Source organism: Nannospalax galili, unplaced genomic scaffold (genome assembly GCF_000622305.1).
Source record: "Nannospalax galili isolate Female #2095 unplaced genomic scaffold, S.galili_v1.0 scaffold1354, whole genome shotgun sequence".
In the NCBI taxonomy this organism is placed as follows: domain Eukaryota; kingdom Metazoa; phylum Chordata; class Mammalia; order Rodentia; family Spalacidae; genus Nannospalax; species Nannospalax galili.
In genome coordinates this window covers 1180235-1192524 of record NW_008335784.1, presented here as the reverse complement: position 1 = coordinate 1192524, position 12290 = coordinate 1180235, and the positions used below count along the sequence as shown (strand labels likewise).

Genomic DNA, 12290 nt, shown 5'->3' with positions numbered 1-12290 from the left:
TATAGTCATAAAAACAATATGGTACTGGCACAAAAATAGACCCATAGACCAATGGAACAAAATTGAAGACCCAAATATGAGTAATTGCAATTTTAGCCACCTGATATTTGACAAAGGGGCCAAGAACATTAACTGGAGGAAAGACAGCATGTTCAGCAAATGATGCTAGCAAAACTGAATATCCACCTGTAGAAGAATGAAACTAAACCCCCATCTTTCACCCTGCACAAAAGTCAATTCCAAATTGATCAAAGACTCAATATAAAGCCTGAAACTCTGAAACTCTTAGAAGAAAATATTGGGAAAAACCTACAAGATATAGGTGTAGGAAAGGACTTTCTAAACCAGACACCAATAACCCAGGACACAAGGGCAAGAATTAACATGTGGGACCTCATTAAACTAAAAAGCTTCTGTACATCTAAAAAAGCAACCAGGGAAGTGAAAAGAAAACCCACAGAGTGGGAGAAAATCTTCACCAGCAACACATCTAACAGAGGTTTTACATCCAGAATATATAAAGAACTCAAAAAACAAAGAATCGAGAAACCAAATGATCCAATTAAAAGGTGGGCTGAAGATCTAAACAGACAGTTCTCAAAGGAAGAAATAAAGATGGCTAAGAAACATCTCAAAAAATGTTCAATAGCGTTAGTAATTAGGGAAATTCAAATTAAAACCACCCTAAAGTATCACCTTACCCCAATCAGACTGGAGAACTCTTAAGAAACCAAAAGTGAACGTACCATATGACCCGGTTATACCACTCCTTGGCATCTACCCAAAGGACTCATCCTATTGTGGGGACATTTGTACAAGCGTGTTTGTTGCTGCTCTTTTCACAGTAGCTAAGAGATGGAAGCAACCTAAGTGTCCCCCAACTGATGAGTGGTTAACAAAAATGTGGTATATTTACACAATGGAGTTCTATTCAGCAGTAAAGACAGATGAAATAATGAAATTTGCAGGTAAATGGATGGATCTAGAAACTGTTATACTAAGTGAAGTAACAGACTGAGAAAAACAAACAATGTATGTTCTCCCTCATACGTGGCTCCTAGCACCAAATCCTTTTAAATTCCAGGTCCTTTTAATAAAATGATGCTATACAGCAGTCCCTTCTACATGAAATAACTACCCTCATCATGACTTTAAAGATTTTTTAAAATGTATTTATGTGTGTGTCTATGTGTGCATTGCCAAGTATGTGGGTACCTGTGAAGGCCAGAAGAGGGCATCAGCTCTCCTGGAGGTGGAGTTACAGATGATTGTGAGCCCCGCAACATGGATGCTGAGATCTGAACTCAAGTCCTCTGGGAGAGCAGCAAATGCTCTTAACCACTGAGCCATCTCCACAGCCTCTCAAACAGGAGTTTTAAAAATCAAATATTCTAACACAATACAATCCGAAAGTATACTAAGTTAATACTTCCATGCTGATAACTGATAGTAGGAATTTTTAAATTCTGTTTTCAGTAACTAATCCATTGTTTTTCTATAAAAGCAGAAAACTATACATGTACTAAGAGCACTAGAATCCATAACATGCAAAAGGCTCAAATCTGAGCCCAGGTATCTTAGACAGTGTTCATTAACATTGCATGACAGCATGCACAGTGCAAAGTATGTGTGTTGTGTGGTCATTGCCAAGGTTATAGTGTGATCATGAAGTGCCACGAAGAATGTTCCCAGAAACACCTCATATTCATTATGCATTTGGTTTTGAATTAATTTTTGGTCACTATGCATTCAGAAACCTTTTACTGTTGCCAGATTTCTTGTATCCCCACATTCAGTTACACGACCCATATTTAAGCAGCTGGGAAATAGGGATGAGAGCATTAACATCACACAGATATTACCATGATTAAATAAAGTCCCACATTTAAATGTGCTGTTTCCAAACAATAGTCAGGAGAAACCGAACAGCCAGAGCTACTGGAATAGGCACTCAGATGGTTGCCTTCCATGCCATCTCAGTCATCTATGTTGTAGGGACAGTAGTTATACCATTTCGTACGTAAGGGAAGAGCAGAAAGGTCAAGTGAGGGGCTCTGGCCACACAGCTAGTAAATGTCCTTCCTAATCATTGGTTGTTTTCCAAGAGTCTGGATGGAACATAGGTCTTTATGCCTGCCTTCAGTCTCCACTGACACCCTGCTGCTGTTTTCTCACAGGTGACTATCCCGCACCCAGAGCTGTCCTCACAGGCCATGACCACGAAGTTGTCTGTGTTTCTGTCTGTGCCGAACTTGGACTCGTTATCAGTGGTGCTAAAGGTAAGAAGTCGTTCTTTCATGTTCAATCTTTTGATGATGTACCATTTTCTCTAGCTAACTGTGATTTGTGATTTATTTCTTCCAGGAGACTCAACATAAAAAAAAATCTAGTCTCTAGCTTCTTTGCAGCTGCTTGGTTTTATTAGTAATATTTACTAGCACTGACAGAAAATATGATTTAAAGTTTATGTATTGTTTTATGATCCGCTAGCATTCTAACCAAACTAGTGATAAATTAAATTGCAGTGAATTCATATGATGTGCCATGAAAAAGAACATTTAAAAGGCAAAGGGTACAGACCACTAACACAGTGGGGACTTGGGGAGTCAGGCACTTTTGAGGCTAGCCCTGGGTGTCCTTCCTCTGTAGGTCCTGCTGTGCAAGGCAGAGGACATGCAGGGTGAGAGAAAGGAAATACTGTCTGGTTCTTTGTTTTTGTGGAAGAACTGCACTCTGGAAAAGAACTGAGAAACCTAGCTTCTGGCACAGCTCACAGTCCTCCATGGGAAACCTCAAGGCAGAAGGACCATGGGGGCTGGGGTGTAGGCCAGAGCTGGGCACAGGCCTGGAGCAGAATGGGTGGGAGAGCTTGGCGTTATTTATTTTTAGTGGGAATTCTTGACTTCTTTTTATATCAAGGTGTAAGAACCCATGCGATCAGAGGTGGTTTTTGGGGCAGCTTTATAAGCGCAGTCTGAAGACTAGAAACCACCTGCTTTTCACTTTAGTGCCAGAGATGTCTGACAAGGAAAGTGAGCTACTACGCATAGCAGGTTGGGGGATACTGCTTTTAAGCTGTGGGTGACACAGTGAAGGCTCTGCCTTCCCTCAGTTTTCTAATTAAAGGAGGAATTAAGTGTAATTTTATAATTACACTTTTTTGGTAAAATGCGTCTATTCAAACCAATTGAAAAATAAAAATGTAACTTATCCACAGTATTTGCATGTTTTGCTTTTGAGAAGGCAAGGAAGCAGATACATAATACGAAATTACAACAAGTATGTGTTCATGATTAGACTAGTGGGATTGTATCTAAATCTATAAATTAAAGCCCATTATGATTACTATCTGAGAAGTTTAAAAGCACTGTGGGTGATTGGGTCATTGTTGAGCACTGTAGTTTGTGGGAATGGAGTACTATCGGAGTGTGTATCATTTGGGAGCACTATGCATGTATATGCCCCTCTAGAGCACTGGGTATGCGTGTTACTGTGGGACACCATAGTGTCTTCTGTAGGTATGTGTGTCACGAGAGAACACTGTACGTGTGTGTCAATGTGGGGCACTGTATCTTTGTGTCATTAGGGAGCATTGTGTATCACTGAAGAGCACTGCACGTGTGTGTCATTAGGGATGGTGAGTGTTATTGAAGAGCACAGTAGGGGTGTATTATTAGGGAGCACTGTAGTATATAAGAGTGGAGCACTGTAGGGGTGTGTCATTTGGGAGCACTATATGTGTATATGTCCCTCTAGAGTATGTATGTTCCTATGAGACACAATAGGTGTGCACTGTAGTGGGGCACTGTAGGTATGTGTTAATGTGTGACACTGTAGGTGTGTGTCATTAGGGAGCACTATTGGTGTATGTCATTGAGGAGCACTGCAGGTATGTGTGTGTCAGTAGGTATGTGTCTCTGTGTGTGTGTTATTTTAACCCAGGTCTCTTTCCTTTTTTGTAACATAAGCGCACTACTTGGGTACGGTCTATGCACCTCTATACTCTTTAAGTTCTTTAGCAAACTTGAGTAGTATGGTTTAGGGGTGGTAGCATTGATGTGTGATTTGTCCTCTCTATCTGACCTGGAATTGGTGTTTTCCCACTGCAGAGGGCCCTTGCCTTGTTCACACCATCACTGGAGATCTGCTGAGGGCCCTTGAAGGACCAGAAAACTGCTTGTTCCCACGCTTGATTTCTGTATCCAGTGAAGGCCACTGTATCATATACTATGAACGAGGACGGTTCAGCAATTTCAGCATCAATGGAAAACTTTTGGCTCAAATGGAGATCAATGATTCAACTCGGGTAGGTACATGTCAGTGCTGAGCAGGATGGGAACCGTGAGACTAAAAAGTGCTTCAGATTAAAAGACTCAGTAGCAGAGCTTCTCCAGCTTCCATATGTCATGCTGTGTTTGAAAGTTGATAAACTCATACTGATGGTTACTTAAACCCAGGATTATCTAGTCCTTTAGAGACCCTAGTTGTTCAATTAGAGGAAAAAATTCTATGCCCCTTTCACGTTGTTTCAGTGCTGCATTTTCACAATACTACAAGTGAGTTTACTCAGAGAGACTCCTACCTGTAGAGCCCTAACTGCAGCTTCAATTACAAATGGATTATGATGGCTGGTTCCTGAGTACTAAGAATTGTTTTGAAATATGCCTCTGCTGTTTATTCTAAAATTTTCTGACTGTGAATGTTCAGAATTTCACAAAACAGAATGCTACTTATTTTCACAAGTTCTTCCCAGATTAGAATGGTAATATTCTCATTGTGACTGTCAAAATTTTATAACTTCAAATGGTTTTTGATATGTTTGTGTATGTGTGCGTGCGTGCGTGCGTGTGTGTGTGAGAGAGAGAGAGAGAGAGACATGCACAGAAGCCAAAAGAGGGCACTAGATCTCCTGGAGCTGGAGTTATAGGCAGTTATGAGCTATGTAGTATGAGTGCTGGGAATCAAACTCAGGTCCTCTGGAAGAGCAGGAAGTACTTTTAACAACTGAGTCATCTATGAACTTTAGGTTAAAAATAAGTTTACTTTTGTTTTTTTTAAAGCAATACAATATTTATTTATTTTATGTATATGAGTATTTTACCTACATGTATGTATGTGCAGCACATGCATGCCTCTACCCTTAGAAGCCAGAAGAGAGAGTTGTATCCTCTGGAACTGGAGTTATAGATGATTGTTAGCCACCATGTGGGTGCTGGGAACTGAACCTGGGTCCTCTGTGAGGGCAGCTACTGCTGTTTACTGGGAGCTGTCTCTCTGGCCCCCTTTTAATTAGTTTTAATAAGACTCTGTGTCTATATAAAAACTTTGATAGATTCCACATTGAAAGTTATGTGGATTTGACTTTAGAAAACTTGGACAACTAGCTAAATAAGGCCATAATATTAAGAAGTAGGCAGTGCTTTTATGTAGTTGGTTGATTGGTTTGTTGGTTGGTGGTTGATTGGCTAATGGTTGGTTGGTTGGTTGGTTGGTTGGTTGGTACGTGTTGGGGATTAAAGATGGAACCTTGCATACACTAGGGCAAGTGTTCAACTGCTCAGCCGAGTGCTACTCAGTAGTAACAACTGACATAAAACAAATGAAGGAAATGGTTGGTCTCTCTCTGCCTTTTTTTCTGAAGGCCATTCTCCTGAGCAGTGATGGCCAGAACCTGGTGACTGGAGGGGACAATGGTGTGGTGGAGGTCTGGCAGGCCTGTGACTTCAAGCAGCTCTACATTTACCCAGGGTGTGATGCTGGCATTAGAGCAATGGACTTATCTCATGACCAGAGGTGAGTCATGTCAAGGACACATGAGATCACTGGGAACAGTATCATAGCTCTCTGCATTCTCCCAAGGGTGAACTGTACTAGACTAAGATCCCTGATTCTGGATGGAGGGAAAACTAGCACAGAAAGGGCAAGGTTTGGGGAGGAGTAAGAGCCTCGGGAAGAATCCTGTAGGAGGAAGACAGGAAGAGAATACAGAGACATCTCCCAAGGGGATCTAATGAAGAAAATGCACTAACCAGGCACAGTCCCAGCACCTAGGAGGCCAAGGCAAGAAGACTGCCACAAATTTAAGGCCATCCTGAGCTACACATTGTGTTCCAGGACAAAGTAGGCTACAGAATGGGACTTAGAATAAGATGAAATGAAAAGAAGGGCTAGTGCATCCAAGCACATTTAAAAGGGCAGCGATGCCGGCCTTATTCCCACCAGTCTCCTCACAGACTGTGCCTGTGTCAGGTAAGTTTGCCCCAGCTAAGGCTACGAGGAAGGAAAATGATCTAGCAGAGATTGGTTTCTGGATGAAGCCTACCTGTACCTCAGCTGCCCTCTCTGCTGAAGTTCCAGGGTGCTCCCTCGTTAGCTGAGACACTACCATTTTCTTACTCACCTGCCTCTCATTCATGTTATTTTGTTGTACTTTATGGAGTCCTCTAAAATACTTAATCCTGTCTTGGAAAGAGTTGACATGAACATTCATTAAAAGGATTTTCCATGGTCTTCAGTTTGCAAAACAATTTATTAGTTGCTAAAAGTCACTTCTGGGTTTATTATAAAGTGGAAAGAATGAAGAATATGAAATTTAAGATGTCTAAATTTTAAAAATAAACTAAAACCCTATCATCTTAAAATGGCATGTAGCACCTAATTGTTAGCTAGTTGTAGTGGCCTACACCTGAAATCCCCAGCACTTTGGAGGGTAAGGGAGAAATAACAGAAGTTCAAGGCCAGCCTTGACTCCATAGCAAAGTTGAGGCCGGTCTGATCTGCATGAGACCCTGACTAAAAAACTAAAACAAACTAAACCAAAAATAAACCAGGAAGAAAAGGAATGACAGCACCTCATTCTTACCATGTGTGCAACGGAAGAAACGTCTTTGAACTACTTTTTCAACTCTATGAACTACTTCTTAGAAGAACAGTGGTTTTAAAACATTTTAAATATTAACAAATAATAAACGTAACAATGTGTCTTTGCAGTCCAGTAAAATAGTGCTAAAGGCATCAAAAGAAAGTGAGGGCTGCCGAGGGAGCTCAGTTGATAATGTGGTGCTGTGCACTCATGAGGACCTGGCTTGATTCCTAGAACCCACAGAAAAAAGCCAGGCAGGTTACATAACATGCAATCTCAGTATTGGGGACAGGCAGATCCCTGGGGTACCATGGCTGGCCAGCCTAGCCTAATCCACAACTTGAGGACAGTGAGAGACTGTCTGAAATAAAACAAAGTGGACAATTTCTGAGAAATGACACCTAAAGTTGTTCTCTGGTCTACACACACATGTGCACATATACACAAATCCATACCCACACATGCTCCCAAAAAAGAAAGAAAAAGAAGGAAGGATAAAGACAGTGCGACTTGAGTTAGCTGAGGAAAAGACATTTGATCTGCAGCTAGACTAATTTTAAAGAAGCTTAAGGCTATCATTAGACATGCCAGAGTACTACAGTCCATATTTAGGAAAAAATGGGAATGTTTTCCTTCATAATTATTTGTGTATACTTGGGTATTTCTAAAGTGTTTGAAATAGTATCTTCTTAAGTAGATTAATATTCTTCCTGAAATTCAGTCACATATATTTTTTCAAGTATCTGCTACCAGTATTGTAGGTGAAACATCCTGTGAAGTGAAAGGGTACATAGCAAGGTGACCCATCAAGGGATCCTCATCTATCTGTATGCAAGGGAAGCAGGAGCAGAACTACAGGAGAGGGCAATGATCAGCTGTTTGGGATACTGACGAGGACATAAGCTGTTCCTCCATTTGCCAGGCTGGTAGGGGGCGGGTCATCAAAGAACACGTCGGAGTCACAGCAGTGACTCTGAATGAGGAAAGATAGCAATTAAGTTTCTTTTTCAATTTTAATTTCATTTTTTAGTTTTGATTATTTGCACTGTGTAAAGCAATAGCAGACTAGAACAGTAGTTTGTGTGTAGAAACTATAAACTAATAAACACATATTGGGGAAGTATACTCAAGACACAGCTGTCTGATGATGGGTTAGACTGGCAGTTAAGCACACTACTCCATCAAGACAGGAGGTCAGTGGTAGCAAGCCATCCCAGAGAAAGGAGCCTTTCATTGGTTGGGAAGCACAAGAGCAAAAAGACAGGGTGTGGTCCGTGGGCAGGACAGCAACTCAGGATGGATGTGCCAGGTCTGAAGATTTGGGGACACGGCTGCTGTCACACAGTAGGCTAAGCTATCCAATAAGCAAAGGGAAACCGGTACCTGCAGCTTCAGGAAGAGTGTGGCTCTAGATGCCTCTCCCCAAAGCCCAGGTGGAGAGTGTGTAGGGGTGCAGTGATTAAAGGGGACTCAGAAAGACAAGAAAGATGGGGAGAAAAGCCAGCAGTTGTCCAAGAGGAGGACGTGAGCAGTCATGAGCCTGCCTGCTGAGACTCAGGGATGCTGGACAGTGCTGGAACGTGTGCTTCTCATGAGCTTGTCTCACAGCGTCCTGCAAGGGTCCACCATGCAGATGGGCACAGAGCTGCTCGGCAGCTCTTGGCAGAACCGAGAAGAAATAATAGACCTATCTCAATGAATACAAAGTTAAGACGTGGGAACCTCTGAGACAAGTCTACTGTCTAGCACAAAGTAGCGCCTACCCAACTGCTTTTGTATCTCTCTTAACCACCATCTCTGCCTTTCCAGGACTCTGATTACTGGCATGGCTTCCGGCAGCATTGTAGCTTTCAATATAGATTTTAATCGATGGCATTATGAGCATCAGAACAGATACTGAAGAGGAGCAGAAGCCAAGTTCAAGGGAGAGCACAAGTGCTGCATGGAAGGCAATCTCTGGTGGGAACACTCATCTGCATCGGCCTCTGTTTGTACATCCATCACACCCAGCAATAGCTGTACATCATAGTCAGCAGCCATTTCACTTTGTGTGTTTTTTCAGGACTGAACACCAGCTGCTACTAAGCAAGCTTATATCATGTAAATTATATGAATTAGGAGATGTTTTGGTAATTATTTCATATATCGTTGTTTATTGAGAAAAGGTTGTAAGAAGTGTCACAAGAGACTTTTGACAATTCTGAGGAACCTTGTGTCCAGTTGTTACAAAGTTTAAGCTTTGAACCTAACCTGCATCCCATTTCCAGCCTCTTTTCAAGCTGAGAAAAAAAAAAAAAACACATGTTTGATACTTTGTACATCAGATGCATCTTATTTAAAGGGATACTTTTGTAAAAGTAAAACCTTGTATAAAGAGCAAAACGTTTGTTAATTTCACTGTGGAACTACAACTTGCATGTTCTTTACTCCTGATGTCTGATGGAATAGGTGCACTCACGCTAGGAAACGGAAAGATCTGTGCAAGGACACAGCTTGTTCAAGAGAGTTGAATTTGGGCTCAATTAGTAATTTCTGACATTTTCACCAAAATATGGTTTGCACTTTTTAATCTAAATTCATCCCTTCTAAGTGAAATTTGCTCATAGCATTTGGATACTAAGCCATTGTTTGCCATTTTTGGTACTTTATACAAAGAACATTCAGCCCTACCCTTTATAATCTGGAGAAACAGCAGAAAGGGGGCTTAGGGATGAGGGCCTGGTTTTTACTGTATAAACAGGAGTCATGACCATTGTTCCATAGTAGTGACTTCCCGGCACCGGACGTCTCTTTCAGAGCTGTCCCACTGGCTTAGTGTACACAATAAAGAAGGAGAATGATGTTAACTTTTCCCCCCTCTTTGGTTCTTGAATAGCTTAGTTTGTTTAATAACAAGTCAGACTTTATTACAACAATAACTGAACTTATTATTTTAGGTTCTTGTGAAATTCTCACCTTAAGCCACATTCTTAGCCTAAGGAACTTCATCTTTCATCGTATAAAATAATGGCTCTCAGATGATTTTTCCATACATTGTCCTAATCCAGTTACCACCCAGGGGTGTACACTTCATTCATGTTTCTTTGTCTGTTTGGTGACTGTATCGTCATAGATGTACATAGTGTGTCGGTAGGGCTATGAGGCATGTTACAGGAATGTAATTTTCTCAGAATTTACACTCACTTGCAGTCATTTATTTAAAAAGATAAAACAAGATAATGGGTTCTTTGTATCGGCACTTTGCACCAGAAACATATCATTATTTATTGATGTGATTACTTATTTGTTATCCACCTTGCACTAGTAAGTTTTAGCACTGAATTATCCCTTCTTCATTGTTGTTTGTATTTATGAAACTCTGAACTTCTGGGGAATCCGTGTAATGATTAAGTTATTCAGCACCAGGCTGTGAGCAGTATCTTGAGTCTGTAGCTTAGAACTGGGAAGATACTGAACATCTGGAAGACGAGTTCATTCATCCTGAGATCATGGTGAAATATTTTGGATATATAAATTCCTTAAGCTATTGTAGCCATGTTTTATTGCAAAGATGTAAAATATGCCAGATGTGTGTGAGTTGGAAATCAAAAAAAAGAAAAATAAAATATGCAAAGAATTCATTGATTGTTTCACACATCACTGGACACTGCAGGAACATACATTAGGTACATTGTCATTAAGGTTTGAAAACTCAGCATGGCCTCGTGGGCCTGAGCATCCAAAATCGTGAAAAGATTCTGAATGAGGCCAGTGATCTGCTGAGCATGAGCAGCTCTGCTCGCGCATCGCAGGGATCTGGGGCGACATTGACTAGGAGACAGTGCTGATTTATTTGGCATAATCCACTTGGGGGCAGTATTTTGTATTTTCATTAAAACGAACTCTGTGATGAAGGAAATAACTCCTTAAATGAGTGTTGTTAAGCAATGCTATTTTTATCTGAAACCACACTTTGCAGAGTTCATCATTAAGCATGACACAGGCAGGGGCTGAGACCGAGAGGAGCCGAGTCACTGCTGACCACAGCAAAGTGGGTGGTAAGTGAATAATGCTGACAACTACATCCCAGTGATGGAAAGGCCAGGGCCAGCAGGACCCCAAGAAAGATGGACCACTCTCTCCATCCTACCCCCAAACAAGAATCTTGTCCATCAACACAAGCCTTGGGGGCTCCTCTGCCCATCCCTTCTTGCATCTGTCTATCATTCCAGCAGGCCAACCACTGCCTAAAATATCTGGAAACTACTCCCGCCTTTCCAGCACTATGACCTGAACTGTCCCCAGACCTGTTAACCAGAGGCTGGTCTCTAATCTGACTCCTCTTCATGCTGTACCCTGCTTTGCATCCTGCAGAGGCAATGACTTAGGAAGAGCATTGTTGAACTCTTGAGACAATCAGCTGAAGGACTTTTAAGAGCATAATCTAGGGTATGACCCCCACATGAGTGGATGTGTTGGCCCTTCATAACATTTTAACAACCCTGACTTGAGAACTAAGGTCCAGACTCATTAAAGTACCCAAGTCCTTCATGAGGGACACATTTAACTCTCATCACTTCCCCCGTGTGGCCACATCCTTGACCATTCTGTCCACTTGCAGAGCTGGGGATGAACAGTTGCAAGCGTGCTTGCCTAGCATGCACAAAACCTGGATCAATCCCTGGCATGGAATAAACTAGGTGCCCTGGTGCTCATCTGTAATTCCGTCTCTCAGGAGGTGTTGGCAGGAGGAACAGAGGTTCAAGGTCATCCTCAGCTACAGAGCAAGTTTAGAGATAGCCTGAGTTACTTGAAACCCTGTCTCAAAACAAAAACAAGGCGGGCATGGTAGCACTCAGGAGGCAAAGGCAGGCAAGCTCTGTGAGTCTGTGAGACCAAGACCAGCCTAGTAGGGGCTACAGGGAGATCTCGTCTCAAAAAAAAAAGCCACCACCATATTTGCACATCCTTTAGAAACCACCCCCTTGTCCCCAGAGTCCTTCCCTAAGACCCTCTGTCCACATCACCCCATTAATACCTTGTTTAAAATGACCTCAACCCAGTTAGTCATCTGTAATCTTTTTGGCAGGTAAAGGTAGTGCCCCACCCCATTTCCTTGCTATGTTATAGTGAAAACAACTTTCTAATTAAACATACTAACAGACACAAGACCAGTACCATAGCTCTTCTGTGAGTTCAGTGACGTCCAAGGTATGCTGTTTAAGGTAATGTGATAACCATTTGTATCAAAGGTACAGCAACAGCCCTAGTCTAGAAACTGGATCCTCTGAGCCCCATAATGCAATCAGCAGCCAGGATGGCCTCACCAACTCATTTGGGTATCACCATCCTAAGAGCTGGCTAAAGACCTCCAGAGATTCTCATACCTGGTAACTGAGAGAGGCAGGGCGGGACTCAGTGTGTGCTGAATTCTTTTATAGTCCCACCA

General features: G+C 41.8%; 1 protein-coding gene across 4 annotated transcripts in view; it reads left to right on the top strand.

Moving 5' to 3' along the window:
- The window catches only part of Nbea (neurobeachin), a 715145-nt gene extending 704663 nt beyond the window's left edge, over nt 1–10482 (top strand). For 2 of the 4 annotated variants that reach the window (XM_029562257.1, XM_029562254.1), the window contains 4 exons: nt 2178–2279; nt 4110–4306; nt 5642–5793; nt 8672–10482. In XM_029562257.1, the coding sequence (XP_029418117.1) occupies nt 2178–2279; nt 4110–4306; nt 5642–5793; nt 8672–8762 (542 nt within the window). In that variant the 3' untranslated portion in view covers nt 8763–10482. The remainder of the gene's footprint in view (nt 1–2177; nt 2280–4109; nt 4307–5641; nt 5794–8671) is intronic. The other 2 variants (XM_029562256.1, XM_029562258.1) reach the window with 1 other exon arrangement.
- The last annotated feature ends 1808 nt before the right edge of the window (nt 10483–12290 follow it).